The 20,649-nt window shown below is 48.7% G+C and overlaps 1 protein-coding gene across 1 annotated transcript; it reads right to left on the minus strand.

Annotated features, from left to right (window-relative positions):
- Window positions 1-4,113: 4,113 nt before the first annotated feature.
- ZBTB26 (zinc finger and BTB domain containing 26) lies at window positions 4,114-12,682 on the minus strand. The gene is made up of 2 exons (XM_077470126.1): window positions 12,493-12,682; window positions 4,114-7,441 (listed from the first exon to the last, which is right to left on the minus strand). Exon 2 carries the CDS (start codon window positions 7,373-7,375, stop codon window positions 6,131-6,133), a length of 1,245 nt encoding a protein of 414 aa, XP_077326252.1. The 5' UTR covers window positions 7,376-7,441; window positions 12,493-12,682; the 3' UTR covers window positions 4,114-6,130.
- Window positions 12,683-20,649: the final 7,967 nt, after the last annotated feature.

The raw sequence follows: 20,649 nt of genomic DNA on the forward strand, positions 1-20,649 counted from the left end.
AAACACACTTCCTGTTTAACTGGCTCTATTAACCCTTCTGATACCTGAAACAATGCTGGCCAGAATAGGTGCAGCAATTACAGTGAAAACTACTGTTGGGAGTGCAGAGAGGCCGACTGAAATCGATAAATAAAAAAAACACTAATCAGATAAAATCAATACATACAATACAAAACACACACACACCAGAAAAAAAACCCAAATAAAAATACAAAAAAACACACCAGATAAAAGCAATACATAAAATACAAAACACACACCAGAAAAAAAACAATAAATAAAACACAAAAAACACACACCACACACACACATCAGATAAAAGCAATAAATAAAATACAAAAAACACACACCAGATAAAACCCAATAAATAAAATACAAAAAAACACACACACCAGATAGAATCAATAAATAAAATACAAAAAACACATATACACACACACGCACACATCAGATAAAAGCAATAAATAAAATACAAAACATACACACACCAGATAAAAGTAATAAATAAAATACAAAAAACACACACACCACATACACACTTCAGATAAAAGCAATAAATAAAATACAAAAAACACAATCAAATCAAATACAAAAAAACAACCAAACACACACTAAACAGATAAAATCAATAAGGCTCCATTCATATTAGTGCGTGACTTTGATGCAACTTTTGGTGCAATTTTGATCCAACTTTACATTCAGTAGATTAAAGCCGCATCAAAAGTCGCACCAAAATAGTGCAGGCACCTTTTCAAAGTCACTCCGATTTTAAGTTGCACCAGGTTGGCACGGGTGGCACTGAAATTAATGAGGTGCGACTTGTCATGTGTGAATGGAGCCTAAATAAAAAACAAAAAACAAACACACACACAATTCAAATAAAATCAATTAATGAAATAAAATAAAAAAAAAACATTAAAATGAACACTTTCAATACCAAATACCACAAAGCATGTACTTGATAAGTGCAGCAATTACAAGTAAACTGACAGCTGGAGTACAATGATTCACTTACATAAAACTGACCAATAAAAAAAAAGAAAAGAAAAAAGAGAACGATGTATTGTGGTGTCGCTAATTTTGAATAGATATGGAGAGATGTCAGTGCTGGGCTCCAGAATGTTTAGCTATACACAACATACAAGGTATATACCGTAGGTATGACCCCCATCTCAACCTGAAAGTCTCAGAATGAACCCTGGGCACACTGGCACACACCCTTCCATACGCCAGCAAACTTTTACATTTCGGAGCTTTTGGATTTGAGCCCAGCCAGGCATATCTTCACTTCTTTTGCAGAGTGCAGGTCAGTGACCAGAATATTAGCATTATATGTCCCTGTCAGCAGGTAAGTATTTGGTATTTTGCACAGTAGAGTCTGACCAGAGAGGGATCACTTTGGTGTGGTTGACCAGATCGGGATCACTTTGGCGTGGTTGACCAGAAAGGGATAACTTTGGCGTGGTTGGCCACAGAGGGATCACATTGGCGTGGTTGGCCAGAGAGGGATCACTTCGGTGTGGTAGGCCAAAGAGGGATCACATTGGCGTGGTTGGCCAGAGAGGGATCACTTTGGTGTGGTTGGCTAGAGAGGGATCACTTTGGTGTGGGTGACCAAAGAGGGATCACTTTGGCGTGGTTGGCCAAAGAGGGATCACATTGGCGTGGTTGGCCAGAGAGGGATCACTTCGGTGTGGTTGGCCAAAGAGGGATCACATTGGCGTGGTTGGCTAGAGAGGGATTACTTTGGCATGGCTGGCCAGAGAGGGATCACTTTGGTGTGGTTGGCCAGATAGGGATCAGTGGCGTGGTTGACCAGATAGGGATCACTTTGGCGTGGTTGGCCAAAGAGGGATCAATTTGGCGTGGTTGGCCAGAGAGGGATCACATTGGCGTGGTTGGCCAGAGAGGGATCACTTTGGTGTGGTTGGCCAAAGAGGGATCACATTGGCGTGGTTGGCCAGAGAGGGATCACTTTGACATGGTTGGCCAGAGAGGGATCACTTTGGTGTGGTTGGTCAGAGAGGGATCACTTTGGTGTGGTTGGCCAGAGAGGGATCACTTTAGTGTGGTTGGCAAGGGGGATCACTTTAGTGTAGTTGACCAAAGAGAGATCACTTTGACGTGGTTGGCCAAAGAGGGATCCCTTTGGCGTGCTTGGCCAGAGAGGGATCACTTTGGCGTGGTTGGCCAGAGAGGGATGACTTTGGTGTGGTTGGCCAAAGAGGGATCACTTTGATGCAGTTGACCAGAGAGGGATCACTTTGATACAGTTGTCCAAAGAGGGATCACATTGGCGTGGTTGGCCAGAGAGGGATCACTTTGACATGGTTGGCCAGAGAGGGATCACTTTGGTGTGGTTGGTCAGAGAGGGATCACTTTGGTGTGGTTGGCCAGAGAGGGATCACTTTAGTGTGGTTGGCAAGGGGGATCACTTTAGTGTAGTTGACCAAAGAGAGATCACTTTGACGTGGTTGGCCAAAGAGGGATCCCTTTGGCGTGCTTGGCCAGAGAGGGATCACTTTGGCGTGGTTGGCCAGAGAGGGATGACTTTGGTGTGGTTGGCCAAAGAGGGATCACTTTGATGCAGTTGACCAGAGAGGGATCACTTTGATACAGTTGTCCAAAGAGGGATCACTTTGGCGTGGTTGGCCAAAGAGGGATCAGTGATGTGTGAAGGGTGGCATCTACCGTCTCTTCTTCTACAACCACCTACATTCTCTTACTCCTCATTCACCTACCTTCTCTTCTTCTACAAACACCTAACTTCTCTTCCTCCCCGTTCACCTACCTTTTCTTCTTCTAAAACCACCTACCTTCTCTTCTTCTACAACCACCTACCTTCTCTTCTTTTACAACCACCTACCTTCTCTTCCTCTCTGATCACCTATCTTCTCTTTTTTTGTTACCAGGCCACAAGGCCTAGATACAAGCGTGACCTTCCTTGTAGTGCACTTGGGTGTCCTCTGGCCTACACTGAAGTCGGAGGATGTGTGGCCATCAAATTCCTTCCTCCTATGCTTTTGGTGGGGGTGTCTCTCTTTGGAGGAGCCCCTCACCCAGTACCTGTTGGTAGGTTTCAGCTGATCATGAGGAGCGGGGTCTCCCAGAACTTTTGGCTAGGTGGAACTGGCTCTCCCTTACCTTCATCTGAAGCCTTGCACTCCGGAGGGGTCAGGAAGGGGATCATTTGACACGCTCCAATGTACTGTTTTTGTTTGTGTGTGTGTGTTCACATCTTGAATGCCACTCAATATTTTTAATGCTATTATTGTAACACCATCTTTGTTCTAAATACTTCTGTGCTTCCTGTGAAGAAGCGGGCCCAGAAAACACGTAGAGAAGTTCCTCCATCAACCATTATGATATAGATACTGGGGTTAATAAAAAAAAAAAAAAAAAACACATTTTGATTATGTTCTGCTGTATGCCAACTAGGTTTGATGGGCATGTATACCAGAGGATGTGTGATATACAAATATATGTAACTGAATAGCAGGGAGGCTACCTTCCTACATACAGTGGGACCAAGACAGGATGACTACGTTCCTACATACATTGAGACCAAGACAGGGTGACTACGTTCCTACATGCAGTGGGACCAAGACAGGATGTCTACATTCCTACATACATTGGGACCAAGATAGGGTGACTACGTTTCTCCATACAGTGAGACCAATACAAGGTGGCTACGTTCCTACATATAGTGGGACCAAGACAGGGTGACTAGGTTCCTACATACATTGGGACCAAAACAGGGTGACTACGTTCCTACATATAGTGGGACCAAGACAGGATGACTACATTCCTACATACAGTAGGACCAAGACAGGGTGACTACGTTCCTACATACAGTGGGACCAAGACAGGGTGACTGCGTTCCTACATATAGTGGGACCAAGACAAGGTGACTACGTTCCTGCATACAGTGGGATTATGGAGAAGGAATGTAGCCACCCTCCATCAGGAAGTCAGATCATAGCAGCGAATAAAAGGGAATTTGGAGATTTGGAGGAGGCAATAGAGGGACTTTTTTCGAGTTAAGAATACAGACTTGAATAGACATTTTACTTGTGGTCTCTGTCGGGATCGGATGCCAGGAAAACACAGATCTCTGACGACGACTATCTTTATTGTATAACAATGGAGTACACTCTGACATGTTTGTGCCGCCACAAAGAAAACTTCTTCCAGTGGGTAACAAAAGAGATACAATGTACAATCTACACCAGGAAGGGTTCATGATTGGTTGACCCGGGGTGTTGGATGGGACATATTCATTGGATAGTAAGAACACCGAAAACCACGAGGTTAAAGCTGAATTCCCGGGAAGGAATACTGTTACATAGTTACATCGGACCAAGCTGGACCATTGTAACTATGTGTATATCATACCTGTGGGAAGCTGGAACTCACTTTAATAGGCACTGCTACTACGCCGCTACTACAGTGATCTCCACTAGCTTCCGGATCCCGTGCCGAGAGCTGGCCTGATGTATTGTTAACACAGGAGGTCAGCCACTGGGCATGGGCACCATATAGAGAATGCGTTGCATTTTCTCAATGAATACAAAGTGTTCTCTGACTGGACGAGGTGGAGAGTGTGATGTCACCACGCAACCTTTCCTTCTCATCCAATCATCCATCCAATTTTTGGAAAATTAACCATGGAATGTGGAGGTATCGCTAGGTGGTGCTATCTTATATATGTCCAGACCCACTTAGTTTGTCCATTACATGGGTGGGAGATGACTCGTGGATATTTCCTTTAAGTCTGACATTTTTTTTTTCCATCTGCATGAGGGATGGTACAATTAATGAGGGGTGTCCTGTGTTCTGGTGGCTACCATGTTCATTGATATCTTCTGTCATCTGCCCCCAACCCCCAACTGTGATCTTCTGGTGTTACGGGGGGGGGGGGGGGGATATTAATACAAGCTGCTGGACCTGTGACAGGCACTCAAGTGCTGACTACCCTCGCCCCTTTTCTCCTCTGCTCCATGACATCGGAAGATCTCAGCTGCAGGGGTTTCCGGGTTGAGTTTGGACTTTCAGCTTGATTAAATGCATCTATGGGCTCCTACCTTGTGGCGCCCTTCCTTCCCCCAACACATAAGGACACTGTGTCCAGGGCATCTTCATTGCCCCCTCCCCTAGTCTCGGCCTTGCCCACAGCACCAAAAGAACACAGCTGCAGGGGCATCTGAGGGGAGTTTTACTTTCAGCTTGGTTGAATGTATCTATGTGCTCCTGCCTCGTGGCAACCCCCATTCCACCAACACGTAGGGATACTGTGCCCAGGGCAGCTGCCACTCCTCCCCCCCTTATAGTCCCAGCCCCGCCTGCAGCACTAGAAGATCACAGCTGCAGGGGTACCTGGGGTAAGTCTCGGCCTTGCCCACAGCACCAAAACATCAAAGCTGCAGGGGCATCCGAGGTGAGTTTGGACTTTCAGCTTGGTTGAATGTTTCTATGGGCTCTTACCTCGTGGCACCCCCTTCCCCCAACATGTAAGGATACTGTGCCCAGGGCAGCTGTCTCTGCTGCCCCCCCCCCTCCCCCATAGTCCCAGCCCTGCCTGCAATACTGGAAGATCACAGCTGCAGAGCTATTTGGGGATAGTCTTGGCCTTGGCCACAGCACCAAAAGATCACAGCTGCAGGGGGAGTTTGGACTTTCAGCTTGGTTGAATGTTTCTATGGGCTCCTGCCTCGTGGCCCCTCCCCCGTTTCCTCAACACGTAAGGATACTGTGCCCAGGGCAGCTGTCCCTCCTGCCCCCCCCCCCATAGTCCCAGCCTGCAGCACTGGAATTTCAACTCAATTGAATGTATCTTTGGGCTTCTGCCTCGTGACACCCCTTCCTCCAGCACAAAGACACAGCAGCTTCCCCTCCTGCCCCCCCCCCCTTAGTTCCAGCCCTGCCTGCAGCACTGGAAGATCACAGCAGTGGGGGGGGGGGGGGGGGGGGGGGTTCGGGAAGCAGAGGAATGAAGATTTCAATTAACTCACCAGCCACCAGCACACGGGACCATTTTTATTCATGGTAAGTACCGTCCCTTGTGCTGATTTATAACAAAAATATTTCACCAAACGTCAGTGTTACAATGTATCAAAAACACACTTCCTTCTCATTTGTGCAGACTCTGTGAAATCAGTTCGCTGCTGTCATGGGCCCCGGAGAAAGCCTCATAGTCCAGGCCGACGTCCTGTGCGCCCCTCTCGTGCGCATTGTCAAAACTGTTCTTGCCATGCAGCTGTTTGAGGTGCTTCCTCAGCACGGGTTTGTGGGCGAACACCATGTCGCAGTAGTTGCACTTGTGCGGCTTGTCCCCGCTGTGCAGGTTGAGGTGGTCCTGTAGAGAACATTTCTGGGAAAAGGTTTTACCACAGATTTTGCACTGGAAGGGTTTGATGCCAGCATGAACCCGCATATGCCGGTGCAGGTTGCCCTTTTGGGTGAAGGTTTTCCCGCACAGCAGGCACATGAACAGTTTGTGCATTTTTAGGTGGTTGGCGTAGTTCTCCAAGTGCCGAAACACTCGAGTGCATTTGGGGCACTGGTGGTGCCATTGGAGAGTCTTGTCCAAAATCCTACTGCTTGGCCCGAAGAGTTCTTTAGGGGAGGGCCCCATGTTATCGCTGCTGTTATCGGACACAGCGTAGTTGTGGATGGGGTTGGTGTCCGTGTCTCCAGCCCGGTTTTCTACGGTGGAGTTGATGAGGGAGTGTTGGGGCTCCAGGGAGTGGAGGGCATTCTGGTCAGAAGTCATAAACTGGCTTTGACTGACCTTGGCCTTATCATTGGGGACCTCACTTATCGACTCAACCTTGACGATCTGAATATCATCATTGTCTATGCTATTTTCTGAGATGGAGGTCACTGGAGAGTCCGGCTTCATGGGTTCCTCTATGTCCTCTTCCGGCTCATCAACCTCCGGTGTTGGTTTGGTCTCTTCTTCATCCGTGGTCCCCTCAGTGACTTGCTGTGGCTTAATGAACTTCCACAAGGCTTGCGTGCATCGCTCCACCACATGGCTCATCTGCAGGAAGCTGGCCGCCGTCAGGTAGTTGACAAGGTCCATCTCAGGAAATTCCAGGACCCCCGTGTAACAGGACATGAGCAGATGCTTTCCAGCTTCAGAGTTCTGCAGAATGGAGATGTGGACTTCTTGGGAATCGCTGAGCAAGAATTGGTCCCTTAAGTAGGGTGAGCCGGCGGCAAACACCACTTTGTGTCCCGGGACTTCGGCGTCATCGATGTATACGGTGACATCGCAGAACTTGTTCTGTTCTCTTAAAGTGTTCATCCGTCCCAACATGGAGTCTCCATGGTTGTCCAGCTTGAAGTGGAGCACTCCTGTTTTTTCACACATGTTTGGTTCTGAAGTGCTGAAGTTCTATATAGGACCATTACAGAAGCTGGGAGGTGACGTCAACATCTGTAAAACAGCAAGGAATGAAACAAGGAACACGTTATGTTACAAGTTATATATTATTCCATAATTTTGCAACTAGTTTGTAATTTTGTACCTAAAAACAAAATATACAGAGATAATAATAGCCATAGAACATCTCTTTATGATCACCTTCATGGTGTGTGTGGATGTTGGCTCGATTGGCCAACCTTTCTCAAACAGGGTTCAATGGATCTCTAGGGTTCCTCCGGAGTTTTCTCTAGGGTTCATCCAGAGTTTCCTCTAGGGTTCCCCTAGAGTTTTCTGTAGGGTTCCCCAAGAGTTTTCTATAGGCTTCCTCCAGAGCTTTCTATAGGCTTCCTCTAGGGTTCCTCTAGAGTTTTCTCTAGGGTTCCTCCGGAGCTTTCTCTAGGCTTCCTCCAGAGCTTTGTCTAGGCTTCCTCTAGGGTTCCTCCAGATCTTTCTCCAGGGTTCCTCCAGAGTTTTCTCTAGGGTTCCTCCAGAGCTATCTCTATTGTTCCTCTGGAGTTTTCTCTAGGGTTCCTCCAGAGCTTTCTCTAGCATTCCTCCAGCATTTTCTCTAGGGATCATCCAGAGCTTTCTCCAGGGATCCTCCTGAGTTTTCCCTGGAACTTCTCCACAAGTTTCTCTAGGCTTCCCCCAGAGCTTTCTGAAGGGTTCCTCTAGAGTTTTCTCTAGGCTTCCTCCAGAGCTTTCTCTAGGCTTCCTCCAGAGCTTTCTCTAGGGTTCCTCCAGAGCTTTCTCTAGGGTTCCTCCAGAGCTTTCTCTAGGGATCCTCTAGAGCTTTCTCCAGGGATCCTCCAGTTTTCCCTAGAGCTTCTCCACAAGTTTCTCTAGGCTTTCCCCAGAGCTTTCTCAAGGCTTCCTCCAGAGCTTTCTCTAGGCTTCCTTCAGAGCTTTCTCTAGGGTTCCTCCAGAGCTTTCTCTAGGGTTCCTCCAGAGCTTTGTCTAGGCTTCCTCCAGAGCTTTCTCTAGGCTTCCTCTAGGGTTCATCCAGCGTTTCCTCTAGGGTTCCTCCAGAGTTTTCTCTAAGGTTCCTCCAGAGCTTTCTCTAGGGTTTCTTCAGAGCTTTCTCCAGGGATCCTCCACAGTTTTCCCTAGAGCTTCTCCACAAGTTTCTCTAGGCTTTCCCCAGAGCTTTCTCTAGGGTTCCTCCAGAGCTTTCTCTAGGGTTCCTCCAGAACTTTCTCTAGGGTTCCTCCAGAACTTTCTCTAGGGTTCCTCCAGAACTTTCTCTAGGGTTCCTCCAGAGCTTTCTCTAGGGGTTTCTTGAGCCATGGCAGATTGATACTCCCTCTTATGGTGCCCGCATAGTTTCAGCACCCAAGCCATTCAGAGTCAGCGAGGAGGAACCAGTGGAGCCTCTCATCTAGTCTCCCATTTAAGTAACCACTGAAACTATGGACAATTTGACCTGTCTTTATGGGAGCATTTTACCAACTAATTATTGTAAGGAGGCACAACCCTGACTATCAATGTACAGTAAGGAGGCACCACCCTGACCACCAAGGTAAGGAGGCACCACCTCGACCCGGCTCTTTGACCTGAGCGCCATTTCTCGCTGCTCCTATGAAAAGTGATTTGCAGTCTGCGACCCTATAGACTTTGCATGGGTCGCGTCTGGCAGCGGTAATGCCTCTTAAATCACAGGATGAGGGGCGGAATAATCTGTGGGCGGAGCTTGTCCCCCCCTTTACTGCCTATGGAGTGCAGGTCCCTGACTCCACCCACAACTTTCATTTTCTTTGCCCGTCCCTATTTGCTTTTTATTGTGAGCCTTGCGGTGTCTCATGCCTCATTTTGCAACTACATTCAGCCTTTGCCATTTGTTGGGGGTAATCTGCTGTATTCGTTATTTATGTATATCTGGTGCCTCATGCTTCATTTATGTATATCCGGTGCCTAATGCCTCATTTATTTATATGCCTCATGTTAGCTACTTTTTTTACTATGAGCCTCCAGGTGCCTCATGCCTCATTTATTCGAATCCTGCATTTAAAAAAAAAAACAATTTGTGAGCCTTCAAGTGCCTCATGCCTCGTTTAGCAACTTTATTTTTTATTTTTTATTGTCTCTCTATTAGGCATTATAGGTGCCTCATTTATTATGCACTCACTATGTGCTGTAAAGTTTTAGGTGCCTCGTGCCTCATTTATTTATATCCTCTATTTTGTATTTTTCATGCTATTGGATATTTTTTTTTTCCCCCTGAGCTTTCAGGTGCCTCATGCCTCATTTAGTAATGTTATCTTGTTTTTGCCTTTATATGGGCGCTGTGTACAGTGAGGTTTCAGGCGCCTCATGCCTCTATTTATAGCATCTATTTTTTTATTTTATTTTTGCCCTTTTTTGGGTGCTTTTTTTTCCTTGGGAGCCTCCAAGTACCTTATGCCTCATGTGAGAGCCCATTGGTTTTTTTTTTGTGTGAACTTCCCGGTGTCTCATTTAGCAACTTTGTTGTTTGCCTCTGTGCTTTGTACCATGAGCCTATGGGTGCCTCATTTATTTATAGAAAAATAAGGCATGAGTGCAAAAAAAAAAAAAGAAGAGGATATTAAAAAAAATGTGACATGCACCTAATAAGCATCAAAAGCAAAATGAGGCACGAGGCACCGGCTGGCTCACAATAGGAAACAAAATCTAAAACGGGGCAAAAAAATAAAATTGTATGTAACTAAATGAGGCGTGCAGGAAAAAAAAAAAACCTAATGTAGGGCAACCAAAACGAAAACAATGTTTGTAAATGAGGCACGAGGCACTAGGAGGCTCACAGGAAAACAAAATACATTAAAAGAATTTAACAAGGGGCAAGAAGCATATATATATATATATATATATATATATATAAGGCATAAGGCACCTGGAGGCTCACAAAAAAAATCTTAAGGGGCAAACATTTGGAGATATTGATAAATGAGGCATGACGTATACAGTGCTCGGGGCAAAAGCTACAAGTAGTTGCAAAATGAGGCGCGAGGCACCTGATGCCTCAAGAGAAAAACATCAGCAAAATAAGACATGCAGGGGAAAAAAACAACATGGGGAAAATCCAACATGGAGTTGATAAATGAGGCACGAGGCACCTGAAGGCTTACTTTAAAAAAATAAAATAAATTGTCCCGGTAGACGAGGAAGTAAATACAAATGAAGTCCCAGAATGGGGGGAGGGGCAGAAGAATCTGTAGGTGGGGTTTGTCCTCCTCTCTACCCACCCCTAGTCCAAGATCCCGCCCACAACCCTTCACTAAGTGTCTTTTATTCTGAGCCTCTAGGTTCCTCGTGCCTCATTTAGGAACTTAATTTTGCCCCTCGCTATGTGCCTTCCCTTGCCGAGTCTCCAGGTGCCTTGTTTAGCAACTTTATCTTGGTTTTGCCTCCATGTTGGGTGTTTTGTGTTCTGAGATTTCAGGTGCCTCATGCCTCATTTATTTATATCCTCCATTTTTTGACCCCTTCTTGGAAGCTTTTTTTTTTTCTGTGAGGCTCCAGATGCCTTATGCCTCATTTGGTTCCATCCATTTTATTTTCACCCTTTGCTAGATTATTTTGTACTGTGCAGCTTCAGGTGCCTCGTGCCTCATTTGGTTTCATCCATTTTTTTTCTCCCCTTTTCAGTTATTTTTTTTTTACTGTGAGACTTCAGGTGCGTGTGTGAAGTGTGTGTTGGGGGTACAGAGGTGTGTGTTGGGGGTGGGTTACAGAGGTGTGTGTTGGGGGTGGGGTACAGTTTTTTTGGGGGGGTACAGAGGTGTGTGTTGGGGGTGGGGTACAGAAGTGTATGTTTGGGGGGGTACAGAGATGGGTTGGGGGTGGGGTACAGAGGTGTGTGTTGGGGTGGGGTACAGAGGAGTGTGTTGGGGGTCGGGTACAGAGGTGGGTTGGGGTGGGTTACAGAGGTGTGTGTTGGGGGTGGGGTACAGTTTTTTTGGGGGGGTACAGAGGTGTGTGTTGGGGGTGGGGTACAGAGGTGTATGTTTGGGGGGGTACAGAGATGGGTTGGGGGTGGGGTACAGAGGTGTGTGTTGGGGTGGGGTACAGAGGTGTGTGTTGGGGGTGGGGTACAGAGGTGTATGTTTGGGGGGGTACAGAGATGGGTTGGGGGTCGGGTACAGAGGTGGGTTGGGGTGGGGTACAGAGGTGTGTGTTGGTGGGTACCGAGGTGGGTTGCGGGGTACAGAGGTGTGTTGGGTACGGAGGTGTGTGTTGGGGGTACAGAGGTGCATTGGGGGGTACAGAGGTGTGTTGGGGGGTACAGAGGTGTGTTAGGAGAGTACAGAGGAGTGTGTTGGGGGTGGGGTACAGAGGTGTGTGTTGGGGTGGGGTACAGAGGAGTGTGTTGGGGGTCGGGTACAGAGGTGGGTTGGGGTGGGGTACAGAGGTGTGTGTTGGTGGGTACCGAGGTGGGTTGCGGGGTACAGAGGTGTGTTGGGTACGGAGGTGTGTGTTGGGGGTACAGAGGTGCATTGGGGGGTACAGAGGTGTGTTGGGGGGTACAGAGGTGTGTTAGGAGAGTACAGAGGAGTGTGTTGGGGTGGGGTACAGAGGTGTGTTAGGAGAGTACAGAGGAGTGTGTTGGGGGTGGGGTACAGAGGTGTGTTAGGAGGGTACAGAGGAGTGTGTTGGGGGTGGGGTACAGAGGTGTGTTGGGAGGGTACAGAGGAGTGTGTTGGGGGTGGGGTACAGAGGTGTATGTTTGGGGGGTACAGAGGTGGGTTGAGGTGGGGTACAGAAGTGTGTTGGGGTGTACAGATCACCTTCTGACCACTTGCAAGCGGACCATCTACAGCCCTCTAAAAAGCGATCCGGTGCTGATCAGAGGTAGGTAGTACCTCAGCCTTCAGTACTTTGAGGTGTGACTTCACTGGCTGCATGCTTCCAGGGAGATCACATTGTATAGGGAGCACACCTCCCCACTCACAGGGTTATCACCCGCACCTTCCTTCCATTATCCAAGTTATAACCAGGACCCCCCCCCCCAGGGGTCCCCCCCATCATCATCCTATTTAGCAGACGCACAGGGGTGCCATTAAATCCCCCTCCCCCTTCCTCCATACCTCAGGATAGGAAATCTCTCCTCTGGTTCCTTCGCCGTCGCACTGGAAGTGACGTCATGGCTGTGTGAGGGACAATACATGGAGAGGAGGATTTCCGCCCTCACTGCTCCCCTGGTGCCCCCTCACACCCCCCTGGTGCCCCCTCACCGCAGTTGCTGCAACTTCCTATTTAAAAGATCTTCCCATCTGCAGCCTCACAATGGAGGAGGAGGAGGAGGAGGAGGAGGAGGAGGTGACTGACAGTGTACAAAGACTTCCTGAGGGGAGGAGGAGGAGGAGGTCGAGGTCGAACTGTCACACACTTCATGGAAGCACACTAGAGGTTAAAGTGTCTTCTGCTAAGACCAAGGACGGAAGCCACCATTTTGGAGAGGACATATTTCGATTTATTCAATTCTCATCTACGTCGAACGTCTACTCCCCACCACCATTGGCTCGTCCTCCCGGGACTTCCCTTCTTGTTCCATTTTGAACCCCCACTCCCAACCTCAAAGCTGTTCCATACCATTGGTAGATCTTCTATGAACGCCAGAAAAAAACATCATCAATAAATCCAATAGATGTGGAGCCCTTTGTGTCATTGTGACTCGAACAATTTGAATAAAAAAAATTAATAAAAATTATCCGAATGGAAACCTGTTGCAATAAATACAGGAAGGTATAAAAGAGAAATAAGATGAGGATTCCTACTTAGGCTGCTTTCACGCGCCTTTTCCATTGCGTTTTTTTAAAGTCCCACTTGATGTCTTTTCGGGGCATGTTTGGTACGGTTAAACCAAAAATGTTTATGCGTCAAGAATCCAAATATCCAACACTGTACAGGACACCGGGAATGTGTCCTGGATTGGCAGGTACATCCCCCCCCCCCCAATATTTGAGTTGTGGTACCTTTAAGGGGGGACAGTTGCAGACCTTTGGTGGTTCTCAGGGGTTCTAACCCATGTGGGGTTCGGTGTCCCGGGTTAAGTTTGGCTGGAGAGGACTGACTTCCAGGACTCTCTGGATTGCTATATTTATATTCGGGACCCGGGATTTCGAAGATTCAAAGAGACTTGGGGGAGGTGGAGCCTTCAAACTTTGACTACCAGGACTTTGGTCCCCAAAGGGGTTAAGTCCCAGGTGAAGGAAGCTTGAAAGGCAGCGGAAGGGAAATGAGCACCTGTGTCAAGGAAGTGAGTGGAAGAGAGAGACTCACAAGTTGTGCAGCAAGTGTGGGGGTCTCAGACAAACTAACTCCCCCCTGTGGCATGCCTTGCACCCTTAATTTGGAGGAGCCTAACCCCTGTATGGGACCGAAGACTAGCGGTGAGCTTACTGCTTTGTTACTGTAGCACCGTCTACCTAGTGTAGGTGCTAGAGCAGTGATTCTCAACCAGGGTTCCTCCAGAGGTTGCTAGGGCTTCCTTCAGCATTGGGCCATTTCTGCCTCTCCGATAAGTTCCCACTGACACCATTGATCTTTTTAGCTATCTGTAAGGATGTAATTCCTCCCAATGACCACAAGTGTAAGGACCATTCTTCCCACCGACCATCACACTAATGTATCATGAGTTGTAGATTTCTAATTTTTTTGCAGGGGTTCCACGAGACTGGAGAACTATTTCAAGGGTTCCTCTGTGTTGAAAAGTTTGAGAAAGCCGGCTGTGCTAGAGTGAGATGAGGCTGGTGCCTCACAGCTAGCTTCATCTTTCAGGTTACCTCCCCTCTACTTCTCGAGGCTTCTAGAAGGAAGGTGGGGGAAGAAGGGTGGAGCTGTCTGAGGTGTTCTAAGGAACCCTGACCAACCCCCAACTTGGATTGGCAGGCCTTCTTAAATACCTGGAGTCAGCCCAGTTGAGGAGGAGTTGTTCAGGTGGAAGAACTGGAGATGGAGTATTAGGTTGTCGGGGCCTATGAGGAAGCTCCCCAGTCTGGGGGGGAGGGGGGGTGACCTTGGCCCAGGGGCTCGGTTCTGTACAGGAACCCCATTCAACCCAAAGGGGTGTCCTGAACAGGAGCAGGAGAGGACAATACTGCCGGGCAAATCTCCACGAGTGATCCATCAGGTGTCTGTGGGAAGCAGGCACAGTCGGGTGAGCTGCAAAGAGGAGGGAGGTTGGGACTTTAGATGGGGTGTGCATGGTGGAACCAAACAGATTCACATAGGTGTAAACATTTGTATGTTTATTGGTAAACCCATGGTTTGCAAGACATAAAACTGTATAACATGCACGTAGGCATAGAAGGTATCAATATACAAAAAAAATAAAAAATAAAAATATATATATATAACAGCATGGCACAAGCAAAGGAAATAATACATCATAATCCCCCCACGTACAGGGTAAAGCATAGCATAAATTGGAATCTGGGAGAGAGTAAAATCATCTAAAATTCTCGATGTGCGTCAGATGTATCAGAATGGTCTTGACTCGTTTCATCGGGAGCCAAGTACCTCAATGTTCTGTAAAGGGATATAGATACCAATAAAATCTGGTGTAAATAACAATATTGGGGATAAGGGAGTAAATTGGAGATGACTGGCCATGCCGAAAAATACTCACGTATAACCAATTATGGGACCGTGCGATACCACATGCCAGGGGTCGGCCAAATGAGCCTGGCCCGGGAGCTGAGAAGGGGTCCCAACAGGAAAACGGGGAGCATACGCACCACCCGTCCATGGTGATGAATGGCATGAACCTTCCCTTACGTTCCATTTAAAGTCCCAATGTTTCTCCCCCACTTTTCTCAGTTGGGAGAGCTGGGGGGGGGGGGGGCATGGCGGAGTGGACTGGGAGTATGCAGTCAGAGATGGATGTAGAGCCAGCGGGAGAGACTGTGGTGTCATGGGCATTGGAGACAGACAGCTGCAGCCAGGAGGGCTGTCAGGGTCTGAAGAGGACTGACAGGGAGCAGTAGCCCACCAAAGAGGGCAGCTGACACTTGAATTTTCTTTGCTACACCATAGGTGCCTGCGGACCCTGCCTTTAATAAGGTACTGTTGCTAAGGTCTGGCTGAAACCAGAGTTAGGCCTAACCATGAGCTAGCTCCGCCTGAAGAATTGTGCTGGAGGGAGAAGGAGAATGGAAGTGAATGCCGGGCTGGGCAAGGTGACAGGTGGACCACAATCACTCAGCAGCCCCCAGGGGGGTACCGCTACATTACCAATCCCAGGATTTTGGACTGTTTATTTACTTTTGGCTGAAGTAAGCTGTCAAACTGCTTTCACCAAACTGTCTGGCGGTTATTCCAGAGCTACCACTAGATTACATTTGGTGGAGGATGCGGGCAGAGTATAGCCACAAAACGCCGTTTGGAAGCATTTAAAAGGACGAGTACCCATGTTTGCATGTCCCGGGTCAGGACAGCACAAGCTCTGAAAACCTCAAATGGCGACATGGAGGAAGTGATAAAAGCCCTAGCTCAGAGTACGATAGTCCAGCAGCAGGCTGCCGCAGTTGCCAACCGTACCCATGAGGAGGCAATGGCCCAGCAACAGGAAACCACTCGCTTGCTGGTCAGCCAGTTCACAGTCCAAGCAAAAAACTACTGAAGCACAGGTAGCTGCTTTACAGGAAGGTTAAAATCCTGGCCCACCTTGGGGTGACTACTGCTATGCGGGCCCAAAGGGTATACCATTGGAGGTACCACCAGGACTGTCTACCAAGGGTTTAGATGCATGGCTGCAGCCCAAGGTGTTAATGGGTTCCCAGATGGTGGAGCGGGTCGTGTTTAACCAGTACCTAAAGTCGCTGCCAAATAACCTTCAGCGCTCGTGAGTCATGGGGACCTCAAGACAGCAGATGAACTAGTGGAAATGGTTGAGAGATATGCTGTGGTGAAGGATCTACTGGGACCCGTCAAACCTCAAGGACCCTTGCCAGTGAAAAGAGCCAAGCCATATATAAACCAGGCAGTCAGCATTCAGGAAAGTCAAGGAGCAACCACCCCAGCGTCCCAGAGCTTTGCTCCGGCACGAAGTAATGAAGGGGTGCTGTGTTGGCAGTGTCAATCCCGGGGCCATATCCAGACCCACTGTCCCCTGCAGGAGGAATCCATGGAGTATACGCTCTACGGAGCATGTCCTTTTATGCCCAGAAGATCTGTGCTGTCCACCTGGACCTGACTGAAGGGCAGTTTGAATGTGACCTTGATTCATGCCCAAGCACTGTTGGACTCCGTAAGTATGGTAACACATGTGGGTACACGGGGTAGCCAGGGAGGTGAGTCTGGTAGCAAGAACCCTGAGGGTGGTGTGCATACATGGGGACACCAAGGAATACCCACTGGTATCAGTGACACTCACCACAAATTGTGGCACAATTGTTCAGGAGGTTGGGGTGATACCTGACCTCATCCATAATGTTGTTATAGGAAGGGACTGCTGTTTATTTGTTGAACTTTGGGACTATGTGAGTGAAGGACTACTAGGACAACTGAACTGCTCTGTTCCCTTTAAGGGGCTGGATGCCAACGCTTTAGAGAATACTGATAGGGTTGCATCTGGGGCAGATGGTCCACCAGCTAAGGGGATCTCTGAGAGGGGGACCCACTCTTATGCAGGTCATGGCTGGGGAGAACATAGAGGAAGCCTCCTCTCTGCAGGTTATGAACGAGGAGGATGAAGGAGAAAGCTCCTCTCGTCTTGCTCACACTGATCTCGAGATGTCACGGGGTGCATTTTCTTCTGCCCAAAAGAGGGATGCCACACTGAAAAATACGTGGCAACAGATTACCGTAATTAATGGGTTTTCGCAAGTGGCCAAAAAAAAGTTTCCCCTACTTTGTGGTCATTTGTGAACTGCTATATCAAGTTACGAAGTTTAGGGGAGAAGTGGTCGACCAGATACTGGTTCCCCAGCCCTTCAGATGCACGGTGCTCAACCTAGCCCACAATGATGCATTGGGGGGGGGGGGGGTCACCAGGGAGCTGACAAGACCGAGGCAGGAATAATGTACCAGTTCTACTGGCCAGGAGTTTCAGTAGAGGTGAGACGATATTGCAGTTCATGTCCCATCTGCTAGCTGACCACGCCAATGTCCCACCTGAGGAACCCCTTGGTGCCGTTGCCCATTATCGAGGTACCATTTCAGCACATTGCAAGGGATTTGATGGGCCCTTTGGTGAAATCAGCTTGGGGACACCAATACATCCTTGTGGATTATGCCACCAGATATCCAGAGGCAGTTCCCTTAAGACAGACTACTTCTTTACCGTGGTATCTTCCTCAAGCGTCACCCCACGCTTCTCTGTTGGGCCCCTAGCTTGGCACTCTAGATACCTCTCAAGCTTCACCCCACTGGCCCACTCGGTCCCTGGCTTGACACACAAGGCTGCTCTGCAAGTGTCACCTCTACTGGCTGGGTCCCTGGCTTGATTCCCACTGAACTTTCCCGATTCTTCACCATCCCCGGTTGGTGAGAATACTGCTCCTGTGGATGGTCCCTTACTGGCTACAGCTTCCCCTCTACCTCTGACCTCAGCAAGTTCTTCGGCCGACAGAACCGTCACTTTTGGTTGGACTGCAAGCCGCAGTCCCAACCCTGCGCTGCTCTCCTGCATCTGTATAGGCCCTCAGACAGCCTAGCAGCCAGATGTACCCAGGATAGGCCCAATCTCCAGCCTAGCAACCCGGGCAATTGGACACACATCCACCCAGACAGCCGCCCAGGTGGCGCAGAACATAGATCACCTGACTCCACCCGAATATATAGGCTCTCCCAGCAGGCCAAAGAATTCAAGGAAACCCCTGCCCATTGGCTGAGATACCCCACATACCCATAACCTGACCTTGGGTTGGGTTGCACATATCTAGTACCACCAAGTACCTGCCAATCTTATGGTAAAAGAGAAAAGTGCAACAAGGCCAAACTTAGGGAGAAATCAATAGGTCTCTATCAATCAACCATGATAACTACTCCTGGCAAGTAAGAAGGGTGTACAACCGGTCCGGCAACTTGGACAGTTCCAGGTTGGGGATCGGGTGTCTGTGCTTATACCTACAATAGAAAGTAAGTTCCTGGCCAGGTGGCAGGGGCAATTTGATGTGGTAGAAAAGGTTGGGGAGGTTAGCTATAAGATACACCAACCTGGGAAGAGGAAGCCTTATCAGATATACCATGTAAATCTCTTGAAAGCATTGGAAGGACCGTGAGCAGGAAGTTGCCCTGGTTGAGGTTAATTCTAAGCCCCCCTGGTAAGGGAGAACTCGGTCCCAGTTTCCACCTCACTATCTGTCGGGTCTAACCAGGTTTATTGAACATGATATTGTCAATGATCCTAATTTGAAGGTTCGAGTGAAACCCTATCGCATCCCCAGGGGCACATAGGAAAGCAGCGTCGGAGGAAGTCCAGAAAATGTTAGAACTTGACACCATTGAGAAATCGCAGAGCGAGTGGTCGAGCCTGATTGTGTTGGTACCGAAGCCCAACGGAAGTGTCGAAATTTGATGCATCCCCATTGATGCCCAGAGTAGACGAACTGATGGAGAGGTTGGAACCAGCCCGGTACATTAACACCTTAGACCTCACTAAATACCTTTAACTAGGGAAGCCTGAGAAAAGGCTGCCTTCTCTAACCCAGATGGCCACTTCCAATACAAAAGAATGCTGTTCGGACGGCATTCTGCTCCAGCTACTTTCCAGAGAGCTGTGGATAAAACCTTATGCCCACATCGGAAATACACTTCAGTGTATTTTTCAACGACATTGTCATCTTTAGTACAGACTGGAAATCCCATCTTCCCCCAGTGCAGGCAGTCCTAGGCCCTCTAAAGAAGGAAGGATTTACTGTGAACCCAGAAAAGTGTGCCATTGCTATGGAGGAGACCAAGTACTTGGGGTACGTTGAAGGGCAGAGGGTTGGTAAAACCACAAATGAAAGAGTAGAGGCTATCCAGGCCTGGCCCCCGCCCAGTCACAAAGAAAGAGGTGCAAGCCTTTTTTGGGCATTGTGGGGTACTACTGCAGGTTTGTTCCCAACTTCGCCACTATTGCTGCACTTCTCACAGACCTGACAAAAGGGGAAAAAGGTCAGTGATCCCATCGTGGTCGAGGACCCCTCCATCAGGCATGTGACGAAACGTTGATCACTGCTGTAACGATGTGAACGATAATAAAGCTCTGGACCCATTTTTTGGAGATCCTCAGTGTGCTGGTGAAATTTTTTGCCTAGGGGTGGCCGGCGCTACCCCTAGGCAAACTAGGCAGCCGCCTAGGGTGCACTACCACCTAGGGCGCAGCCATGGCCTCTTCTGTCATGGTGAATCCCCAGGCGTGTACTGACCTCTCCTGGCTCTTCTCTCCTAGTCGCTGTGAGCCCTGTTCAGTGCCCGCTGTCCCAGGAACACATCCACTGCAGGTGCCGCCAATCCTCTGATGTGTCCCGCTGAGCTCCCCGCTGCCAAAATTAGGTTTCGCCTAGGGTGTCAAAAAACCTTGCACTGGCCCTGTTCATATCAGAGTCTTCAGTCCCCCCCCCCCTCCTTCACACCAGAGTCCTCAGTCCTCCCCTCCATCACATCAGAACCCCACTTTTCACATCAGAGTCCTCAGCCCCCCTCCCTTCACATCAGAGACCTCAGTCCCTTCCCATTCCCCCTTCCTTCACATCAGAGTCCTCAGTCCTCCTCTCATCACATCAGAGTCCTCAGTCCTCCCCTCCATCACCTCAAAGTCCTTAGTCCTCCCCTCATCACATCAGAGTCCTCAGTCCTCCCCTCCATCACATCAAAGTCCTCAGTCCTCCCCTCCATCACATCAAAGTCCTCAATCCTCCCCTCCATCACATCAGAGTCCTAAGTCCTCCCCTCCATCACATCAAAGTCTTCAGTCCTCCCCTCATCACATCAGAGACCTCAGTCCCTTCCCACCCCCTCCCTTCACATCAGAGTCCTCACCTCCATCACATCAGAACCCCCTTTCACATCAGAGTCCTCAGGCATCCCCTCCATCACATCAAAGTCCTCAGTCCCCCCCCCCCCATCTCCCTCCCTTCACATCAGAGTCCTCACTTCCATCACATCAGAACCCCCCTTTCACATCAGAGTCCTCAGGCATCCCCTCCATCACATCAAAGTCCTCAGTCCCCCCCCCCTCATCACATCAGAGTCCTCAGTCCTCCCCTCATCACATCAGAGTCCTCAGTCCTCCCCTCATCACATCAGAGTCCTCA

Source organism: Lithobates pipiens, unplaced genomic scaffold (genome assembly GCF_037356315.1).
Source record: "Lithobates pipiens isolate NorthernLeopardFrog02 unplaced genomic scaffold, aLitPip1_a1.2 Scaffold_1, whole genome shotgun sequence".
In the NCBI taxonomy this organism is placed as follows: Eukaryota; Metazoa; Chordata; class Amphibia; order Anura; family Ranidae; genus Lithobates; species Lithobates pipiens.

What these genes read in the sequence shown, in the direction of transcription:
- ZBTB26 (XM_077470126.1), bottom strand. Translation starts at nt 7,375, where the DNA reads ATGTGTGAAAAAACAGGAGTGCTCCACTTCAAGCTGGACAACCATGGA.